We start from the raw sequence: 23,654 nt of genomic DNA, 5'->3' as shown, positions 1-23,654 counted from the left end.
AATATTGTGCTCAGATTACTTTTATTATGAAAACACGTTAACACATAATACACACACACACAAAAAAAGGAAATCCTCAAATATGAGACCTTTAAACTGTAGAGGTTCAGTTGCCCTTTCGCCTTGAGAACAGAGAGGCGTTCACGCGCATGATGTCATCGCATGCACAAAAGGTTACAGTATGTGTGGGGGGACAGAGACCTCTGCACTGAAATACTGTAGGCTGTCAGGATGTGACACCGTTTGATATTTTAATTCAACATCATCCGAATTCCCCTGCATAGCATTATTTTAAATCCACTGAAATTTCCAACAGCAAAAACCCTGAATCTTCACATTCTGGTAAAAGACATCTCAGGTTCTTTTCTGACCTCTGACCCTTGCGTTTCGCAACACCATTACACACAGAGCTGCTGCTCTGTTTTTAGAAGTGAAACTGAGGAACACAAATTTAAACACAAATGTGGACTAAAACGGTTTGAAAATGCTGTGAAATAATGAAATTGAAGCACAACACAAAGACAGCAGAAATAAGGCATTATATCCCTTTCACAAACAGAAAATCACAGGTCTCTGGTGTATCATCCTTCAGTTAACTCTTGTTATTTTTTTCCATTTACCTGTTTTAGTTGACAGATGTTATTCCACTGCATGTACATTAAATGACTCATATAAACAAATACATGAAGATAAAAAAATGACATTTATTCTTCTATCACAATGTAACCATGAGAGTCTTCCAAATTTCATTCCATCCAAAATCAGATTTGCAATCTTTACACTTGATATTTCCAACTTCTGACCATAAAGACGATCTATTGCCCAACACAAGGAGAGTTATCTTAGCAGGTGTTTGATTGACAACAAAGATATGTCTCTGGAAAGCAAATTGTGAAGCATCACTAATAAGGCGCTGCAGTGATGATATATTTTTGTAGTGCAAACCGTATTGACAAAACCCAGTACGATTTTTGGATTATTGCAGTAAAAATAAGGTCTGTGACCAACAAAAGTTTGTGATTCTCACATCATGATAATCTCCACAAGTGAACAACTTTATATTATAAACCATGAGGCTGAGTAGATGTAGATGAGTTTACCTGTCCAGTCTAATGACATTTAATGTCTCCGATAACCTCTATAGTCCCATTTAGCCACATGTTAGCAACTCAAGATAAGTAAAAGCTTTCAAAAATCACATTAATGATGTATTTTATGTCGTAGAATAAAACGTGAATGCATACCTTAGTTCAGGCCTTAAAAAAACATTGACTTGAATGTTAAAGGGTTAGTTCACCCAAAAATGAAAATTCTGTCAGTAATTACTCTCCCTCATGTTGTTCCAACCCTGTAAGACTTTCGTTCATCTTCAGAACACAAATTGAGCTATTTTTTATTAAATCTGAGAGCCGTCTCACTCCTCCATAAGCTTCTATGGGATCGAAACTTGCCGGCCCAGAAACGTTAGTAAAGACATCGTTAAAATAGTCCAAGTGACTACAGTGGCTCAACCTTAAGTTTGTCAAGTGATGAGAATACTTCTTGTGCGCAAAAATAACGACTTTATTCAACTATTTATTTTCTTCTGTGTGGGCCTGAGTGAGTTCATGTAGTGTAACAGCGCAGCGCTTCTGGGTTGTACGTCACACGCGTCACACACATGACCAGCGTCGGCCAATAGTGAGCCTACGTTCTGACGTACAACCCAGAAGCGCTGCGCTGTTACACTACATGAACTCACTCAGGCCCACACAGAAGAAAATTAATAGTTGAATAAAGTCGTTATTTTAGTTTTTTTGCGCACAAAAAGTATTGTCATCGCTTGATAAACATGGTCACTTCGACTATTTTAAACATTGTCTTTACTAACTTTCTGGGCAGGCAAGTTTCAATAACATAGAAGCTTATGGAGGAGTGAGACAGCTCTCAGATTTCATCAAAAATATCTTAATTTGTGTTCTGAAGATGAACAAAAGTCTTACGGGGTTGGAACAACATGAGGGAGAGTAATTACTGACAGAATCTTCATTTTTGGGTGAACTAACCCTTTAACTCGTTTCCAGGTTTTGGCCTACAATAATACACTGTCCCTGCAACACTCTATGCTAATATTAATTTTGCAGGTGTACAATTAACAACAGAGATTTAAAAAAATGACAGTGTTTGTATCATCATATAATAAAGGAACTTTGACTCAATGTATTTTGATAGATTAAAAGCGAGTGTTTATCATTAACTATGTACATTACATTTCCCTGGCTGCCGTCATGTTTGTGTGTTGCTATTTAACAACAGGATGAAATCGCAGTTGGAAAACCAACTTCAAGTGTCGTTCCAAATAGCACACTTTTAGAAGAAAAGGTTCTATATAGAACCCTACGGTTCTTGACTCAATTTGAAAGATCTCTTTATGCTAGAAAGGTTCAATATAGGTAAATTATTTCATAATACTTTAATGTTTAATGGGTTATTTCATTTTTTTTCTTGTGATTAAAGGATATTTACGAGCCGTTTAATTCATAAAATTTAATTGAAATGAATGAATTAAAACAAAATTAATTACAAACTAAATCCATAAGATGATCCCATGATGGAAACCCCTGAAAGGTTCTATATAGAACCTTAAAGTGTTCTGTCAGACGCTTCATATATGGAACATTTCAGGGGTTTCCATCATGTGATCATTTTATGGATTTAGTTTAAATTCATTTTGTTTTAATTAATTTTGAACAATTAATTAATTTTGTTTTAATTAATTAATTTCCATTAAATTTCATGAATTAAACAGCTCGTGAATATCCTTTATCACAAGAAAAAATTGAAATAACCCATTAAACATTAAAGTATTATGAAGTAATTTACCTATATAGGTAGGCCTATAACCTCGAGGTTGAAAAATCGTCAATGCAAGTGAATGGGAGAAAATAATTATTTTCTGATCCCGTTTGAATTGTGCCATGAATGTGAAGTGAACATATGTTGTCTGTGAATTTTTCATATAATTTTTCATGTTACCAGTTTGACAGTATATTGTATGATTCTTTGGCTAGCAGTTGTGGAAAAGACATAACGAGAAAGACTACATGTCGTCTATGTGACGTCACCCCATAACACATTTTCCCTCCACTTGTCAAATCACGGTGCTAATGCTGCGATAATCTATGGAGACAGATCGAGATGCCTGTGTGTTTTGTACCCAAATGTCACCATTCAAACCAAATGGGCTGTTCTTTCTTCAGATTCGTGTCGAAAGCAGCGAAGAGTTGTAGTCCACAAAGTGCTCTCACACAAAGTCTAACCGTATCAAACTTCTACCCGCTAAATTGTAGCATTCTTCACACGAAAAATTATACTAAAAATTCACAGACAACATATGTTCACATTCATGGCAAAATTCAAACGGGACCAGAAAATAATTCTTTTCTCCCATTCACTTGCATTGACGATTTTTCAACCTAGAGGTCCAGTGGGGTTAGCGGAAGGGGCGGGACTTACCAGCTCTATATAGAACCCCACTGAACCTTTTTTTCTATAAGAGTGCATGAATGGAACATCAGATAATCACCAGTTATAAACTCAGTCTAACAACAGATTATAAAATCTGTGTCCATAACATTGACTATACATTACAAAAGAAAACTGAGAGACAGCACTGAATTAGTCATACGTTCACTGTTGTTTACAGTTCTCTTTCTTGTCTTTGGCTTTGTGACGTCCTGTTTTGTCGCTCTGCCGTTTAGTTGGTGGTATGAAGGTGGGTTCCGGTAAGTAGTCATAAAAGATACTGTGCGGGCTACGAGTGGCCAAGCACAAACCTGCTGAGGTAACAGAAAATGACTGTTGATGTGGCACAAATACAGTTATTGAACTTTCCTATTATATAACATGCATTTGTACCTGACGGGGGGCTGGTGGAAATTTGGCTTTCACGCTTCCTAGCCTTGAACGTTGGGTCCAGTTCCTCTGCAATGTTGTGTATGTGTTGGTTTCGGCTGAAAAGAGATAAACAAGGTGTGGTGCAAAGATACAGTAACTGTTGAAAGGCGTTCTTGAGAAACGGCTGATTGTGTGAATGTGTGTGATAAAGAATGTGTGACTTACAGTGCAGTGCATGGTGGGCTTGCTAGATGGTGTTCAATGGTGTAGTCTTCCTCTTCCACTGGCGAATGCAGTCCGTCTGAGTTCAGCCTCTCTCGCAGCATCTGAAGAGCCTGAAATTAAAGACAACATGGTCTGAAATATATGTCCATTTACACCAAAATTAAAATGTAAAACAAATTACAAATGAAAGGTCTATCCACACCATGAATTAAAGGGGTCATGTTATGCTTTTTTTCCCATATTCAACTTTCTTTAGTGTGTAATTTTGCTGTTTGAGGTCTGCAAAGTCCCTCCAGTGAGAGTTCTTCTCTATATCAGTGTCAGTGTTTCTGAACTCCCTGAAACGCCTCCATTGTAGTCTTGAGTTTTCTTCCGGGAACAAATATTCCTCATTTAAATAATTCATACGCAGAATAAAGGGGCGGCGCCTGGTTGAGTTAGTTAGTAGTGTGTTGAAACTGGCGGTTATGATAAGGCGTGGGACATTTCCCAAACATGTTCGAAGCGATTGACCAATCACAACACACTGCTCGAGCCGACCAATCAGAGCACAGTGTGCTTTTCAGAAGGAGGGGCTTCATAGAGACAGGAACTAAACAGAGCGTTAAGGCCCTTGCACACTGAGTCCGAAATACGCATCTGAAATTTTCGCACATTAAAAAACAAATACGACCTCATGTCATGTCAATAACGCTTGCACACTGCCTCCTCATAAAAAAAATCGGATCAGGTTTGATTTTCTGCGTTTTTCGCATACGTAACAAGCATTTTGAATGGTGTTTTGACAATTCAGAGCGACCGAATCACGAATATGAAAAAACGCAAGGACCTTAGTGTGCAAGGACCTTTACTGACAGACTGGGAAGAGAGGAGCTGCAACAATGGAGAATATGGGAAAAGAACATTTTTGAACATTCATACATGAAAATATTCTAGTAGGCCCCAAAAACTAAATTAAGACAAAGGCCGTAATGGGTCCCCTATAAATGAGAAAGTCTGCAAAATATAACTGCACACCAAAAGCGAAAGCATGTGCTTTAATGCTACAGATTTCTTTCACCTTAAATGCTTATATACAGTAAAATAATAATGTTTGAAGTTGTAGATAAAGATTATAGGTGTATGTTTTACAAGAAAATACCATTTCAGTTTTTCTGCTTTAAAATGTCCCAATTAATTCAGTGTGTTACTTGCAGTTTCTTTGTGAAATTTACTAGCAACTGTTTCACAACTGTTGAATAAAATCAGTTGTGCTGTGTTTTCATGAAGCGGATGAGGTTGGTTCAGACCTTCCTGGTTGTAGTGTTTCCTTCATCTCTTGGTTCGGCTGGTCTGGTCTGGATCTCTAGGTCTCGTGGCCTGTCGGTGACTCTTCTCTGATGGCGCTGCTGCATGTAGTGTGCGATCTCCTGATGAGCATTTATTCAGCAGTTAGAGAGTTACATCACCACAGCTGAGCTTTCTTTAGACGTTTGAGAATCAAGAAGAAGTATGTCATTTGATGTACTTAAGTTAATCTACATTCCAGGAAAATATGGAGCTGTATATTGCAATCTTAGTTATCCTGAAGATTATTTTACCTCATCTTGGGCTACTTGAGCCGCAATGAAGTCCACCTCTGATCCAGAGCTACGAGGAAACTGCTAAACAAAAGACATAATAATAAATACTATGCGTGTTGTTTTTGTAGCAAACTTATAATTTAGTTTTAGTAATTATTTATATACAATTATAATATTTATTCATATTTTTAAGATTTTATTTTTAGATTTTCATTAATTTTTTTTGTCATTTTGTGATGTGCTTTTTTATAAAAAAATTAAATATTTTTTTAATTTTTAATTTTAGTCATTTTAATTTTATTTAGTTTAATTTGAGTTTCACTTGAGTATCAAAAAGACATAAAAATTAATACTTTACTCTTATTATTTATATACTGTTATAATATTTATTAATATTTTGAAGTAGCTTTTATTTTAATATTTTCAGTTTTCATTTTACATTTTAGTTTAAGTAATTTTGTTATATGATTTTATTATTTTTTATATTTCTATTTAGCTTTAATATATTTTTAGTCTGAATACTTTTATTACATCAGCTTACTTTATTTCTGTTAGTTACCAAAGCAAAGTTTTTTTTAAGGTCAAGTTTTTTTTAAATCTAATTTTTATATTTTATTTCAATTACCAAATAAATAAATGAATTGGTGTGAGTTATTTAGAGTACTGCATTGTCATTAAATTTAAATTTATTTAGATTTTATTTAAATTTCATTCAGATACTGTCAAATTCAAAGACTGAGCAAACAAAACTTTGCGTTCCCTCATAAAGAACACAAACGTTTTTGTGAGGGAACGCAATTATTGACTTATTATTTTTCCTCACCACCATGTCCCATAAGGGCTCCGTATGCACAAAGATATTCACGATCTCCAAAAACAAAGTAATACTAGTCCCGAACCCTATGCAAACCTGAGGTTATCCATGAAAAACTAACCAAATAAAAGTGTGTATAAGCAAATAAAGCACGTTGAATGTAACGTACATCTCTGCGAGGCAACATGTCCTCTTCCTCCTGAAGTCTACGGGCCAGCTCAGCGTCCTGAAGCACCTGCTCCCAGATTCCCAACCCTGACGGAAGGAGAACAGCTTTATAAGACCAAAGCCAACATATCAGCAAGTATCTACATTAACAATACACGTTTACCTTCACATAGAGGAGAAACACAGTCATTTTCATGGTGACCAGCATCAGCCCTCTGCCGTCTCATCTCCATTTCTTCTTCTTCCTGGAGCCGTTTAGCGATTTCCTGTTCAGAAAACAATTCACACACACAATAATTCAATAATTCACACAATTCAATAATAAAAACGACTGATGCATCATGTGTTTTAATAGTCCAGTACAACCATAAGTGAAGTCATATTTATTTAAATAGTGCTTTGTACAATACAGATCATTTCAAAGCAGATTCACATTAATAAAACAGGAAGATAACAGTGTTACTATTGTAAAATTCATTAATTATGTATCAAATTAAATTTGAGCTGTAAGGCAGCTCTACAGAAGACAATGGTGTTGTTATTCAGCTCACGTCAATTCAATGTTGATTCAATTCAGTTCAATCAAAGTGTTGATGTTGCAAAGTCATTATTATAGTTTTGTTCTCATCCGATGGTGTTAGTGCAGTTAATATTACTAGTCTTTGAAACACTAGCTGAGCAAGCCAAAGAGAAAATAACATATTTCCGAGTGAAACAGTACATATCAGAAGTAAATATGAGATCTGGATTCATCCATTGGGAATAAGTTCACAAATAAGACCAGGCAATTTAATTTGTTTTCATTTTAATTTTAGTTTCAGTTTTAGTAATATTGCTATATGCCTTTGTCTTGTTTTTTTTTTGTTTTTTTTAAAATATATATATTTTAATTTAGCTTTCCTTTTTAACATGCAAGAAAGTAAACAGTGTTCACTATTATTTAACAATGCATTTTGGCTTAACAGAAGCGGCTTCACAACGGCAGAACTGAATACATCTCTGATGCATCAGGATGGAGGAGAGGTGATATTCATAATAAAACCTCAGACCCCACATGCACAGATACACACACACACACACACACACACACACACACACACACACACACACACGCACGCACACACACACACCTTGGTCTGAGCAAAGATCAAACAGCAGAGGTGTCAGAGTAGGCAGTAAAAGTTCCATCACGGAGTCACTCGAACAAAAGCATATAATCTTTTAGTGCGAAATACCAGTGTGACACTCACTAGAGTACAAGCAGGCCAGACCCATGGAAAGTACAGCTCACACACACACACACCTACACACACTCTATACGTGTGACGCCCACAGAGACGCTTCTCAGGACACACACCTCGCCTGAGCACTTCTGAGGCCTCGTTTACACACTGACATCACGGAAGAAAACCACATGATTCACACAAGAACTGACGCATTTATTATAAAGATCTACACTCAGCAGCAGAAGTTTGGAGAACAAACATCTGACTTTGAGGATATCTCTTGATCCTAACCAGTTTCCGCCCAAATACCACATTAACCACAGTTGTTGTTACTACACAGTAATATCATAATAAACTCAGAAGGGTTTAAACAGTTTTCTGAATTTGTTTGAAGTTAACATGAAATATAAACTGGAGGAAAATTAACAGTATTTTGGCAGTATATTTTTATTTAGCACTATTACACAGGTCTGACATGTAATGTGACATTGTTGTCATGGTTTTGTGATCCTTTATGAATTAAATAGAGTAGAAAACCATTTTAATTTTATACACCAACAGCTTAAGCAACAGGAATGGGTGGCTAAATGAGAGACAATATAGACGGGAAGTGAGTTCACACACTAAAAATAACATTTAATATCTATTATTCAATTTAAATGTAAGGTACTTTTTGAGACAAAAAGCACACACTATAAAGTACTTCAGTTGTCCACTAGAGGACAGTAATGTAAAAAGGAGGTTAGGGCTCTATGGTTCACGCTATTAAAGGGCCAGTTCACCCAAAGATTTGTATCATTTAATCACCCTCATTTGGACATAAACCATAAAGCAGATATGTATGAACAATGAGGACAGAATGACAACAGAACTATTAACTAAAAACTATTAATTCACTATATCTTCTGAACCTGTAGGTTTGTGTGCCAAACAGAGTGAAGTAAATGATGAAAGAAAAAATTTTTTGGGCTGCACTTAATTTGTTATCATTTGACTGATCGTCCATCAAGACAGTCCCTATATTTAATCACCGGGATGTCTGGATGTTCCCTGAAGGTTTTTTTTACTGCATTTCTTATAAACAGACAGAGAATTCCCCATGGGAAAGTCAATGCAATGACTACACAAATAAACACACAACATCAGAGGATGCAGTTGTGTGGGCTCATGGGTATTCCAGCACTTAAGACTGAGGGTTTACAAAACTTGAGTCCTACAGACTGAAGAGTTAAAGTATGTGTAGTTAAGTTATAACAATCAACATGCCCTCAGCGCCACGGTGAGGCATTTCTCATTGTGCGGCACCATGGTGAAAGAGTTTCCATTCTGATGCCCAGCGCCACTGGCCCACCAACGATTCAGGCCTGAAGAACTCAAGTGGGAATGTGTGTGTCTAACATGCTTTTGTACAACACACACACACACACACACACACACACACACACACACACACACACACACACACACACACACACACACATTCTTATACATCTATCTTTATGAGGACATTCATTGACACAATGCAATCTCCAGCCGCTTACCCTAACCTTACCCATCACAACTAAGTGCCTAACCTGAACCTTGACCCTAAACCAACCATTAACCTAACTATAACCTTATCCCTAAAACCAAGTCTTAACCCTCAAACAGGCCTTTAAAGGCTCTCAGAAAGTGAGGACCGGCCAAAATGTCCTCACTTTACTCTCTTTGTCCTCACTCCAGTGGTCTAATACTTAAATTGGTCCTCACAAAGATAGTAGTACACACACACACACACACACACCACAATAGCATAGCAGATCTATTCCGCCAGGACCAAACATATCAACATTGTTATATTCAATATCCATTACCATGCCAAACACTTAGAGAGTTGTCATGACAGACATTAAGTTACGCTTTGAACCTTGACTTTTGTATGATTATTTCTCTATTCTTAACTATGCCAATGTAAAGCACTTTGAATTAATTGCATATAAAATTTGCTAAATATAGTGATCTAAATAGACTTGCCCTGCCAATAGTGTTTCTCTTTTGTGCTCTTGAGTGCTGTGAGCTTTATGACTTGTGAAGTGAGCATTGTTTTGAAATAGCTGGCATAGTGTTGACAAGGGTCACTCAGATAAAGATGTCATTCTAGGAAAATATCGTCAGAAGAACAACAAGACACCGCAAAACTGCCAAGATACAGATGGATACATTTAGCCAGTACTGGAAAACTGAAAAAAGGTTACAGCTCCACTATACAATCAAACAGCTAGACTTTGTTCACAGGCTGGCAGAAATACAGAAAGATAATTACCAGTGCAAATCTCTTCTACCCCACTGAACTGCTCAGTTTGCAGTCTAATAATACTGTCGCCACTAGGCAGAAAGGACAGTCAACACCAGGTGTCCATGCAGAGCGTCTACAGCCCACATCAGGGAAAAACACCCAGAGTTAACAAACAGAGCAGGTGCTGATGGACGTTCCTCTTCTGTTGAATCACACAGGCTGCAAACCACAGCAAAACACAAAAACATCACAAGATATTGCCATTTTCTGGGAGCCTGTCCCAGTTCTTTCCGTCCTGTCCCAGGAAATGTCCCTGTTTTACACCACGGTCAAAATACCTCGCAAATAAACGGCAAAAATAAGATAAATTCTAATTCTATGCACTAAAATGTGCATAAATTCTAAAAGTAAACATTATACGCACGCCTCTTGTGAGGCAGAGCATTTTTTATCCGATAAGAAGGCGTGCATGAACTATGTCGGAACCACATTCACCGAAAAAATCCCTCAATGTCCATCTAAAAACTCAGGTGACTTTCTGTCATTAGATGATGTGATTGGATAACTGTATCAACCAGCAGACCAATCGCATTGCACAGCATCTCAAATGTTGTTTTGGTCATTTTGAAATTCAGAGCCAAAGTCTGTCATCAAAATGGTCGGGAATAATGACCTCCCAGAACTCTCGCAAGATTGCTTTTCATCTGTTTCAACAGATGTACGAAAAAAGAGCCACAGTTTCTTCCCCAATTGCAACAACTACTATTTTTATTACAGATATTTTGCACCAATTATCTAGGAGGTGATGATTTTGTTTTTTTGAACACAAGGGATGGAAACGGTGCTTTATTCGCAAATGTTTTTATTCTATAATTTTATCATTTTGAACATAAGTTAAATTTGCAACTTTTGGATGGAAACAAAGCTAATGTCTCTTTAAATAAGTCCAATTACTATAGTCAGTCAGTCAGTCATATTTATTCATAGAGCACATTTAAAAACAACAGCTGTTGGCCAAAGTGCTGTACAAAGTGTAAACTAGACCCACTTACGACCATAAGCAACAGTAAATAAGTGGGTTTTAAGTAAAGATTTAAAATCAATGTATGTTGGTGCAGTTTTTATGTAAGATGGCAGATTGTTCCGAAGCTGTGGAGCGGCCACAGAAAAGGCAGAATCTCCTTTCAATTTTAAAGGGGTGGTATAATGCCCTTTTCACAAGATGTAAAGATGTAAATGAGTGTGTGTGTGTGTGTGAAGTTTTAGCTCAAAATACTCCACAGATATTTTTATATAGCATGTTAAATTTGTCACTTTTTGAGGGTGAGCAAAAACGCACCATTTTTGTGTCTGTTCCTTTAAATGCAAATGAGCTGCTGCTCCCGGTACAGGGGGCGGAGCTTCAAGAGCTTGTGTCCTTAGCAGCTCCGAATACCTCACACAGACATGCACTGAAAATTTCAAAAACGTTTAGCCTTTTATGTTCAAACCGAAGTCAGAAAGATGGAGAGACTCAAGAAGAAGTGACAACATGTAGACAACATCTCTGAATGGTTAGTTGGTGAATTTATAAAGCTGATGTGTAGATATCTTCTAGTCATTGATTAGCATATTCTGTCAAGATAATCTATAAATCGTGTTCAGGGGGCGGGATTTATGTAAATTTTAGCATTAGTGATGTCACTAACCCGGGAGGAATGTGGTGTAGTCTCTACCAGCCGTTTGTTGTAGTCCTTAAAAAGCAATTTAAAAAAGAAAACATCTCCCTTTGATTTGTACTTTGAGCGTTGTAACTTTGCAGATGTTGTTTATGTTCAAACAGCAACATTACACACTAACTAAAGTTAGAAAAGTGAAATCATATTCAACCACCCGTTTAAACGTGTCCTTGGGAACAGTCAGCTGTAGACTACTGGTTGACCTAAGTTTTCTAAAAGCATTATGATGGGATGAAAGGACATCAGAGATGTATGGAGGAGCCAGTTCATGCAATCCCTTATAAGCAAAGAATAGTGTTTTGAACTCAATACTATGTTTAACTGGAAGAGAGAACAATACTGGCGAAATATGTTCGCTATAATAGACCATTACTTCCTCAAGACATTTCTCCAGACAGACGGCCTCAGAAAGCCTCTTGTAAATAGTCTTTCCACAAATACAGAAGCTCAGTGTTCATCCAGCGGGACGTGGCCTTCAGATGAGCGGTCCACCTCCTCAGTGACAAACCACTCGTCACCCCAGAAACACCACAGACATCGCCATGGGAACACTCTCAAAAACCACTCCTGACAACAATGATGACAAAGCTGCTCCTTTAGGAGACAGAAATGTCGCCCAACAGCTCAATAAAGGACATAAAAGAATACTTGAAGCCAATGGATATCAGAGTGCAAGATCCGACTCGGGCCTCAGTCTCTTCAGTCTTTTATGTTCTTTCTGTCCTTTATTGCTCTCTGCAAAAGCATCTCTACACAACCGCCACCTCACACAGGTGTTTTAATCAGCTTAACATGAGTGGACAGATAATTAACAACAGAGCAATGAACAAAACACTTGTCATTTGTGTAGAAATGAATGGGAAAAATCACAGTGTTCAATATGGTGAATGTATTAGGGGTGTAACGATACCCTCATACCCTACGATTCGATACATATCATGATACCGAACTCATGATATGATATTATTGCGATACTCCAAGGTTATGATAAAAGGTTAACAAAAAATGTACTGTTGATTAAAATACTAACTTCAGTTTTACATTGGGGTGTAAATGAATAGGCTTGGACTTGGTGCACCCAATGCACCGGACAATAGAGACTAAAATATTCATGATTCTGAAGCTAAAAATACAGAATTGTTTTAGACGAATATGCTTGCTCTCTGTCACTCACTAGATATATTTTAAATATATAGGCCACTTTTTACTGGTAACAAAAGACATTTGGCATTATCAGGACATACAAATATTCCCATATCCCCATTGCATCATTATATTCAACATTATATATAGAAGATTAATGTAGTACTGACACTAAAACTCACACAGTAATTTTCATATTGAGTGAACTATACACAATACAGATTATCACTATCCATGATTCATATTGTTGCCTTTTTGTATTGCGATATATTGTGACACCCTAGAATGAGCATGGACCAGATTTTAAGCATTATTTGAGCTAAAGAAGCAACATTTATGATACCAAACATCTGATAATCATAATCAAAATAAGCGCGCGGCCATCTTTAAAATGTTGTCTTTGAACTTCAGTTTTTGCTGTAGCTCTGTATATTTCTATGACATCGCTGTCGAAGAGATAATTAGCTGGTAAAGTGGATCTACTTTCGTAGAGTTATAGGGTTAGTTCACCCAAAAATATATATTTATTTCAATATATCAAAAGAAGATATTTTGAAGAATGTTGGTAACCAGACCGTTGACGGTAGCCATAAAAAAAAAACCTTGTTTTACAGTCTGGCTTTTTAGGTTTAAAGGAACACGCCGACTTTTTGGGACTTTAGTTTATTCACCGTATCCCCCAGAGTCAGATAAGTCCGTACACGCTATCTGTTTCTGATGCAGAAAAATTAGTTCATGCATTCATGACCTCGAGACTAGATTACTGTAATGCTTTATTAGCTGGTTGTCCTGCAACCTCAATAAACAAGCTACAGTTAGTCCAAAATGCAGCCGCTAGAGTTCTTACTAGGTCAAGAAAATATGATCATATAACACAGATTCTATCATCTCTACACTGGTTACCTATTAAGTTCCGTATCAATTACAAAGTATTACTACTACTGACCAATAAAGCCCTAAATGGTTTAGCTCCTGGGTATTTAACGGAACTTCTATCGCCCTACAATCCATCGCGCTCTTTAAGATCACTAAATTCAAGGCTTCTGGTCAAGGATATCTAAGTCCACTAAAGGAGGGAGGGCGTTTTCACATTTAGCTCCTAAACTCTGGAATGGCCTTCCTGATATTGTTCGAGGCTCAGACTCGCTGTCCCAGTTTAAAACTAGATTAAAGACGCATCTCTTTAGCCAAGCATTCACATAATAGCAGCTACTTACCTTTTATACTACAGTTGAATTGGATCGAATGCATTAATATTATGAACAGCAGCTATGCTAATTATTTCCCATCTGCTCTTCTGTTGTTATCTCGGGACGCTAGTCCCGAGGTAAATAGAGTTTGTCAGTTTGTATCCAGCCTCTCATGGAAACTTCAGATGCCCCAACACCTCTGAAGAGACGACTCGACGCCAGCGATGTTATGCCCTAAATTAATACATGATTAACTAACTGTATTTTTCTATGTAGGCTACATTTCTGAAATGCACTTTCTGTAAAGATGCTTTGAAACAATATGTATTGTGAAAAGCGCTATACAAAGAAATTTGAATTGAATTGAATTGAATATACACCCTTCTCATCTCTGTGCGTGCCGTAACTCTGTCTGACGCACCCACCGCTAGCCTAGCTTAGCACAAAGACTGGAGGTAAACGGCTCCAGCTAGCATACTGCTCCCAATAAGTGACAAAATAACGCCAACATTTTCCTATTTACATGTTGTGATTTGTATAGTCACAGCGTGTACAAATAACAAGTTCACATGAGACACAGCCATCCTTTAACCGTATACATACTGGGAACTATATTCTCAGAAGGCGAAGCACTGCTACTTGGGCGGAGTGATTTGTGATTTAGGAAAATGTTGGCGTTATTGTGTCACTTATTGGGAGCAGTATGCTAGCTGTAGCCGTTTACCTCCAGTCTTTGTGCTAGGCTAGGCTAGCGGTGTGTGCGTCAGACAGAGTTATGGCACGCACGGAGATGAGAAGGGTATGTATGGACTTATCTAACTCTGGGGGATACGGTGAATAAGCTAAAGTCCCAAAAAGTCGGCGTGTTCCTTTAACTTTGACATGTTTTGATGAAACACACCTCATCCTCTTCCTCTCGTCTCCTGGCCTCCTCAGCACACCTCTGGAGCTCTTCCTGAATCAGCTGTGCATATCTGCAGTCCTCTTCCTCCCTGAAAATCAGACAGAACACTTGAATGATTCAATATATGATATGATATTTATTATATATGCTTTTTGCTGTCCTCTTTTGTGCTGTTTGCAATATCATGTACACTAATCAGTAATTAATTAATACTTTTATTCAGCAAATTATGCATTAAATTAATCAAACGTGACAGTAATAGCATTTATAACGATACAAAAGGCTTCTATTACAAATTAATGCTGTTCTTTCTATTCATCAAAGAATACTGAAAAAAAAGCATCATGATTTCCATAAAAATTTGAAGGAGAACGACTGTTTTCAACATTGATAATAATAATAAGAAATGTTCCAGCATATTAGAATGATTCCTGATGGATCATGTGACACTGAAGACTGGAGTAATGATGCTGAAAATTCAGCTTTGCACCAAGGGGATAAATTATATTTAAAAAAGTATTCAAATGAAAACTGTTATTTTAAATTGTAATAATATCTCACAATTTTTACCAAATAAATGCAGCCATTGGTGAGCATAAGAGACTTCTTTCATAAAATGTCGTATCAACCCCAAACTATTGCACCGTTTTGTACATATAAACCCTAAACAAGTCCATGCACCATACAAGTGGAAAAAGCAAACTCATGTCAAGTCACGCTGATTTCACTCTCAAGCCAAACATTAATTCCTGTGTTTTTTAACTTACACTTCACAATATACAAACTAATCAAGTTACGCAACACAATGAGTCAAGCATCTGTTTTCCACATAGTAATTTGCAAATACAAAAATGTCTGTGGTTTAGTGATGTTGCTGATAATACAGTAATTCAGGAAGCGTGTCGAGGCCTGACGACTCTTACAGCTGCTGCAGGTTTCGGCTGAGATCCACTCGCTGTTCCTCCTCCTCCTGAAGCCTCCGGGCCAAACGAACATCATTCTGCACCGCCTGGTTCTTCTGGATGTTGGTGCTGTAAAACTGCTCAACTGAGATGAAAATGTTGAATCAGTCCGAGGCCTTTTTTTACCCAGTGAAATAAGGAAGGACGAGCAAGATTACAGGAAGTAGATGCTTATACTCACTTTCCTGCTCTTGAAGACTGTGAGCCAGAGCGCCGTCCTCTAACACAGAGAAACATTGGCACACTGCGGGGGGGAAAACACACAATTATAGGCAAGAGTGTTAAACTAAATTAACAGGTCATTAAAGGCTTAATTATAGGGATTTTACCACAGTAAAATGACTGTAATCTTTATAACACGGGACAACAGCAATGTCACTGATACTAATGTTCAATGCATTTATTTGATTAATAATCACAATTCTCTCATCAAATAAAATGGTTAATTTGCTGAAATGTAGTCTAATTGGTGCAACTTCAAATTCAAATAGTTTTGTCACACATTTGTCTATTTCATGCAATTTACAGATTTTTTTTAGCTAGAAATATCCAGTTTATAAACATTTCATAGTCCATAATTTCACATGAGGAGTGAAGACACTAAAGAGATGTGGCATTTTAACATGCGAACGTATTCATAAAACTAGCAATTTATTTTAAGTCACTGTCATTCTTTTCAGCACAAAAATGAAATAACTTTATTTGAGAAAGGTCTGCATTATTTGCATGGCAAAAATAAAATGACCACCTGCTGAATGCAGGGATTTGTTTTTGATAAATGAAATAATGCTGAAATATCATAAAATATAAATATTAGATGAAGAACTTAAGTTAAACATAAAAAAAATTAAATGGAAATTAGAAATGTTGCCTTTGACAACTAACTGATTTAATGAATTTAATGAATTAAATTTAAGCACTAAAATTACTGTACTAAAACTGAAAAAAATATAAAAGCCTATAAAAAAAGCTAATTCAAAAAATGTATAAACGCAATAATAGTATATAAATAATAGTAAAATGACTTTGATAATGGCAGTAGCAATGAATCAAATGATGAAGAAGAGCATTATAACCAGGAATAAAGCTATCGCTAATGCCAACCCCAACACTTAAAACACTTTCGCCATTTTAATAAAGCTGATTCAGGAGTCAGGATTGCAGTGATGCTGTAAAGCTATAAATCTTGGTAATAATCGGCTGCATTCTCCACATCTTAGCACTCACAACTGGCGTGCAAGTTATTGTGCAAATTAAGTTGAATCATTTAATTACTCAAAATAAATTTTTGAGTGGCATATTTGTGCAATTATTACACATTAGACAGTGCCAATAAACAACGTTATCAGAGCATGCAATTCATTCTCTAAGACCGGTTTATGTTTTGGCCCGTCTCCGCTCTGTTAATAACGCCACACTGGGGCCAAAACAGGAAAACTAAAGCCAAGCCAACTGGGTCAACAACTCTAACACAACGGCTCAGAGGAAAAGCACATAATGCCCCAATAAGCTTACAGAGGTGTGTCAATGTGAACGACTAAAACCGCCAGGAGTCCACTGATCGACTATTAAACAATAGCACCCTGAAGAAAGACATCCAAGCAAACACACACACAAGGCTCTGCTGAAGGTCAAATAAAACCCTGCACATTAAACACACATCCAATGACAACCCTCCTTCTCTCTCTGTCTCATGCTCTCTTTAAGTAAGTGTGGAAAAATCAGTGAGCTAATAAAAGCACACGAACTCTCGCACAAGCATGCTAAACATCAGAGCCATAAAAGCTGACACTCCATTATAATAGACAGGTCGTCTAATTACAGATCTGTCAGTGCTGTAGCACATTTTTAAACACATATTAAATGCTCACAAATAAGTCTATGACTATGAAACTATTATTCTTAAAAAGTACTAGTCTCAAGATTAAAAAAAAGTTATTTTGCATTAGATTTACCGTTTGTCAAGATGCGCCTGCGTCCATTCGTCAAACTCTGTCTACTGTCATGAAGCACATACACACACGAGTGTGAGCTCATCCTATACATCAGTCCGTCATGCGCTTCTGTTAGTAAACAGCACTGGTGCTCAACCAGATGGATTTAACAAAAAAAGAGAAAAAGTTAGGAAAAACCCCTCCTGGTTCATGGGCACCTCCACCCTGATCCAGGACGGAAAAGCTGACATGGCCACTCTCAGGACAGAAGCTTGCTTCATAAAGGTTGGCATACTCACAGTTAAACTAAATGCAATGAAAGGGGTTTTGTGCATAACAAGAGCCAATGTTGTGCAACTTAAAATTATAACCAGGTTTTAAACCAGAAATAGTGACGTGCAATTCCTCAAACCAATGGAAACAGCTTTGATGCCTTTATAATAATATTATCATTAAATGTTATTTTAATCACAGCTAAGGATGAGGGGGAAAAGTAGCAATAGTTATAAAAATTAAACTCAATGACTTAATCCTAAATGACCTCAATCTTAAAAAAAAATGTTAATCATTAAAGTGGTCTAAGGCTTATTGTTCACAAGTTTGGGGTCTGTTATTTCTTTTAACAATTTTGAATAGTCTCTTATGCTCACTAAGGCTGCATTTATTTGATTTATTTTAAAAAACAGTAATACTGTGAAATATTATTACAATTTAAAATAACTGTTTTCTATTTTGATATATTATAACATGTAATTTATTCCTGTGATCAAAGCTTGAGTTTTCAGCATCATTACTCCAGTCTTCAGTTTCACATAATCCTTCACAAATTATTCTAAATCATTGATTTGCTGATTATTGTCAATGTTAAAAAAAGGTTGTGCTGCTTAATATATTTTTGTGGAGAACATGTTATATTTTTCAAGATTCTTTAATGAATAGGCATCAAACTAACAGCATTTATTTGAAAAGAAATCTTCTGTAAAATTAAATGTCTTTGCTGCCACTTTCGATAAATTTAATGCATCTTTACTGAATGAAAGTATAAGTTTCTTTTAATAAAAAATCTTCCTGACCTCAAATGGTAATGTGGTTTTATGGTACGATTTTAAAGCTCATCTTATATTCTTTTATTGTACATAAAAACAACAATGTGAACATTATTCAAAACATCAGCTATTGTTCTACACAGAAGAAAGAAAGTCAAATGGGTTTAGAATGACATGAATTATTAAAAAGGTAAATTAATAATTTAGGAATCACTTATGGGCCATCCAAAATCGCATGTCTGAGTAGGTACTACTTTTGTATTTAAATTTACTTTGCAATCGTTAAAAAAAAGGGGCCGTTCTATATAGTATGACTATGGGTAGTATGAATAATATTCGGATACCACTCTGTTGCCGTGCTACTTTAAAGTAGGGAAGTAACTGATTTCGGATGCAATGTTGCACTTTTGCTTTAAAAGCAAATATTTCTGACAGCCAAATAAATTAGCGCCACCTGGAGGTGAAAAGTGAACACTGCTAATTTTGTTAGAATAAATGTTTACGAGGTGCAAGGATAAATAACGTCAGCCCTTAAAGAGACCGAGGATGATGAAGGGTGGTCAAGCGTGCATTTGTTGGGATAAGACAGTGGTCTGTCCCATTGGTGTGATCCCCACAGCTGAGCCGAGGCCCCCGGGACAAACAGATGGTGCTATTCAAGTTCCAGAAACAAAGAGAGCAGAGTAAAGACAGTAATCGGGACCCCTGCATGAAACTAGCAAGCGTCTTTTCCTGTATGCTGCTCTCCTCTTCCAATCACTCACTTTCTCCTGCAGTTCTTTGTCTATATTTGGCACGCGGAGCAGAAGCAGAAGCTATAAATATCCGGCAGCGAAGTTAAGGGAGGTTCACACATGAACTCAATGAAACAGGTCAGAAGCTCTGCTTCAAAACCCAGTTCGTTTCAGGAGCGCATTTAAGGCCTTATAATGCATTGTGGGTAGGCATCTCACAGGGTAGGTGTTTATATATAGTGTCCCGTTTTATGCACAGACAGTTTGTCTGCTTTCTAGGTGCAACTACAGCCGTGCGTAGGTTTATATGAACAACCAAACAGCACTTTCCTGTTCCTCCTGCGTTCTTCTTGTTTACAGATGTTTGATGTAAACTGATGTAAACTGACCTGTCTTTGTGTGCAGTAAATCTAAATTCTCCTGCACTTGAACTCTTCACACCTCTTTCCTGCCTCCAGCTTTAGGCCAAATCGGGAGAAGATTGGAATCTCGACCCAAATCCTGTTTAAGAAACAGGAACGCTGGGAAGCTCTTGAGCTCATCCAGGGCAGATAAGAGGACGAGCGTGTGGACAGACGCTCTCCAGCACTTATCAGCAGCACACAACTCTCTCTCTCTCTCTCTCTCTCTCTCTCTCTCTCTCGCTCACTCACTCGATCTGTCCTGGTCTCACATCACATTCCTGAACGCTGATCTCATCTCCTACAACACACAACAGCAGCCCTGCCAAACAACATCTGAGACAACAGCAAACCTGCACAGGGATAAGAGCCAGGTGCTGATTAAGCATTCAGACAGCTTTGACCTTCATTTTTGAATACCATTGAAATATCGTTCCTTTCACTAAACTGAAAGATTATGGATAATTACATGCATAAATAGTTTTTACAAGTGCATTTTCTTCCTGCATGCAGTAGCTGAGATGAAGAATAGTCAGCAACAGTTAGACCTTGTCCAAACTAATATGTTTTGGTTTGAAAATGCATCTTTTTCTCTCTGTTTACACTGAGACTGTTTTTGTCCAGCAAGCTTTTTGAAAACGTGATTTTCTGAAAAACGGTGACGTTATGCGCATGTGTATGTTCAGTCTATAGGTGTGTAATGTTGTCAATAATGATGATTGTTGTTAATGTTTTTTTTTTTTTTTTTTTTTTTTTAGCATTTAATAAAAATAAATAAATAAATAAATAAATAAATAAATAAGTCTATAGGTGTGTAGTGTTTCTTTACAAAGTGACATCGCCATCTACTGGCCTGGCAGCAGAATACAGCGTTTTTAGTCGTTTTCGACTAAATATGCTGCTGTTTAATGTTTGATGACCGCATTAGTAATATCAGAGAATGTCTAATAAGGGGAGAACTTCCACTCTCAGTAAACTTCCGGCTTCTGAACTGGTTGCAGTTCCACTCTGGTTCCATATGAGGGCGCTCACAGGACGAGTGCAGAATGATTGGAGGTCTATGGAGCTATACCCCTCAAAATCCACTTTTCTCAGGATATAATTTTTTGTCTAGTAATTTGAATGTTGTATTCGAAAGGAGATGCAAAGAAATTACACATTGCTGCTTTAAAAAGTCTTTTAAAATGTCAATGACGTCATACACATCGTACGACCAGAGATACTGCTTTACGGCAATCCTTCAGTCACTTTGGTGCTTTCGCGCTCTGCACTTTCTTTTCTCTCGAGGCATCGACAACACAGCTGACACAGGTAAATACACGTGCTAGAAGAGGTTTTGTTTTGTTGTTTTAAAAGACCACGCCGAAAATACACACGATGCCATCAAGCGGTATCTCTGGTCGTAATCAGTCCTTCACTGACCAATCAGCGTTCATTAGCAAAATGCTAGCGTGTTATGGGCAACAACAACTCAACCTGTAAGAAATGGAAAGGACATAAGTACTCGTTCATTCAACTTTCGACCTATAACCCATGTTGAACTTGCAAAACCTACAATCAAATCTGAGATTTCTCAACAGCAATCGGGTGAAAGAGACAAATTTAGCTGTCTAGCCCCATTGACTCCAATTAATTTTGCACTCATGGGCGATCGCCCCCAGTGGAACTCTGGTGGAACTACAACCAAAATTCGGTACAATAGGACTTAATAGGGAGTGGCCAGGCTCTCCGTAGACGGGCTCTGGTAACATGCATAAGCAATGCGTCTAATCGCTTGCTTCTGCTTCTTTTACGATTGTTTTTGGACCCGGAGATTCTGTCCTCTTCCAGAAGATGTGTAATAGCGCCCCCTAGTGAAAACATGGACTGCTGGAAAATTTCGTCAATGGCGGGGAAAGAGTTAAAACCAACATTGCAACATGGAATTCATTTTAGAACACTTTTTATGGTGGTTCCCTTTTCAAATACAGTTACACAGACACTTTTAACATGCATACCTGAGAAGATAGCAAAAGAAGTAAAGATGCAAAACAGAAAAACCCATACCGTCATAAACACCGGGCAGGTGAGATTTGTCGATGTCGGTTTCCGCCATAACTGATCCACACTGAGCTCACAGTCTCATGATGTTGAGGAGAAACCTGTAGCATCAAACAAACACGAAAACTGACTTTCAAATTATCTTTAAAATCATTTTGCAGGTTACTACAACAATTTCTTATAACTGTAAACACTGTAAGCGATCAGTACGACTTCTATAACATGCCAGCAGCCGTAACCTAATCTCCATAAATCCTGGAACAATAACACACATTGTGTCAAGGATAAAGATGTTGGCAAAGTTCTTATTTCCTCTGGAGTTTGTTGACCGTTTGTGAGCCATTAATCTTATTTTGATAAGCTTATGGAATTATTTTTGAGTATCTATAACAAGAAAGCACAAATATAATCCTTTCAGATCACCAGAACTATCATCACATATAATGTTGAAAAACATTATGGTTTAGCCGTCAGGTTAGAATGACCTTGTAAGGAATATCTTAATGCAAACTGCTGCCAACACTTAAATCAATGCAATACACTACAATATAAAAGCAACATGCAATATCACTGTAATGTCTTGACACAGTAGTACAGTAAACAGTAATATCTGATAAATCTTAAAGGGATAGTTCACCCAAAAATGAAAACTGTGAAACATGGAAGTCAATGGCTATCATCAACTTTCTGTTTATCAACATTCTTCAAATTATTTTCTTTTGTGTTCACCAGAAGAAAGAAACTCATGCAGGTTTAGAACAATATGAGGGTGAGTAAATGATGACACAGTTTTCATTTTTGGGTGAACTATCCCTTTAAAGTGCGTGAATTCAGGAAAGCTGATTTTTCAAACACATTAATAAGTAAGTTTTACATCTCAAAATTTATTTGAACATTTACTGGTCCCAGTTTAATAATGTCCTACACTAGGTCAAACTTTCAGTGTTAGTGTTAATGTTTCCATATTCACTAAATGAATTTTGAACCACAATGAAAGTATGAACCACAAACAGTAAACTTACTAGCCTATATAAACAGTTATGTTAATGTTCTACTTTTGTTGAGTTGCACTTAAATGGACTTTATAATATATATGCACTGTGAACAACATAAACACTATAATATAAATGTGCTTCAGAAAATAACGAAAACGTGATTAAAAAACAGACTTACCCTCTTCTGTCACTCCAGACACGCGCAGACCCGTGAAAGTCGCGTCTCTCTCTCCCTCTCACACACACACATACACACACACGCACACGCTTGATTTAGACGTGACACACAATATTACACACACACTCATGTGCAGTATGCCTGCAGTGTGTCACAGGAGCACCTTCTCTCCAGGACGAGCCCCGTGTCCTCTGTTCTTCATGTTTAGTCTGTTTTTCCTGACACACAATGTCAGTTTGAGTTCGGCTGCTACTTTTGTTCTC

At 37.2% G+C, this 23,654-nt stretch overlaps 1 protein-coding gene across 11 annotated transcripts; it reads right to left on the bottom strand.

Moving 5' to 3' along the window:
* Positions 1 to 4: 4 nt before the first annotated feature.
* Positions 5 to 23,654, bottom strand: ccdc50b (coiled-coil domain containing 50b). 11 transcript variants are annotated; one of them, XM_079858295.1, is made up of 13 exons: positions 23,392 to 23,654; positions 22,225 to 22,319; positions 16,245 to 16,307; positions 16,025 to 16,148; positions 15,099 to 15,189; positions 6,809 to 6,911; positions 6,647 to 6,732; positions 5,682 to 5,744; positions 5,391 to 5,510; positions 4,102 to 4,211; positions 3,898 to 3,992; positions 3,798 to 3,815; positions 5 to 1,595 (listed from the first exon to the last, which is right to left on the bottom strand). In XM_079858295.1, exons 2-13 carry the CDS (start codon positions 22,271 to 22,273, stop codon positions 1,576 to 1,578), a joined length of 942 nt encoding a protein of 313 aa, XP_079714421.1. In that variant the 5' UTR covers positions 22,274 to 22,319; positions 23,392 to 23,654; the 3' UTR covers positions 5 to 1,575. The 11 variants fall into 11 exon arrangements, with proteins under 11 accessions (XP_079714421.1, XP_079714417.1, XP_079714411.1 ...); XM_079858291.1 differs by having other exon boundaries at positions 5 to 815; positions 3,668 to 3,815; positions 5,682 to 5,741; positions 23,392 to 23,629; XM_079858285.1 differs by having other exon boundaries at positions 5 to 1,272; positions 3,621 to 3,818; positions 23,392 to 23,621.

Source organism: Squalius cephalus (assembly GCF_949319135.1).
Source record: "Squalius cephalus genome assembly, chromosome: 22".
NCBI lineage: Eukaryota > Metazoa > Chordata > Actinopteri > Cypriniformes > Leuciscidae > Squalius > Squalius cephalus.
This window is presented reverse-complemented; position numbering and strand designations above follow the sequence as displayed.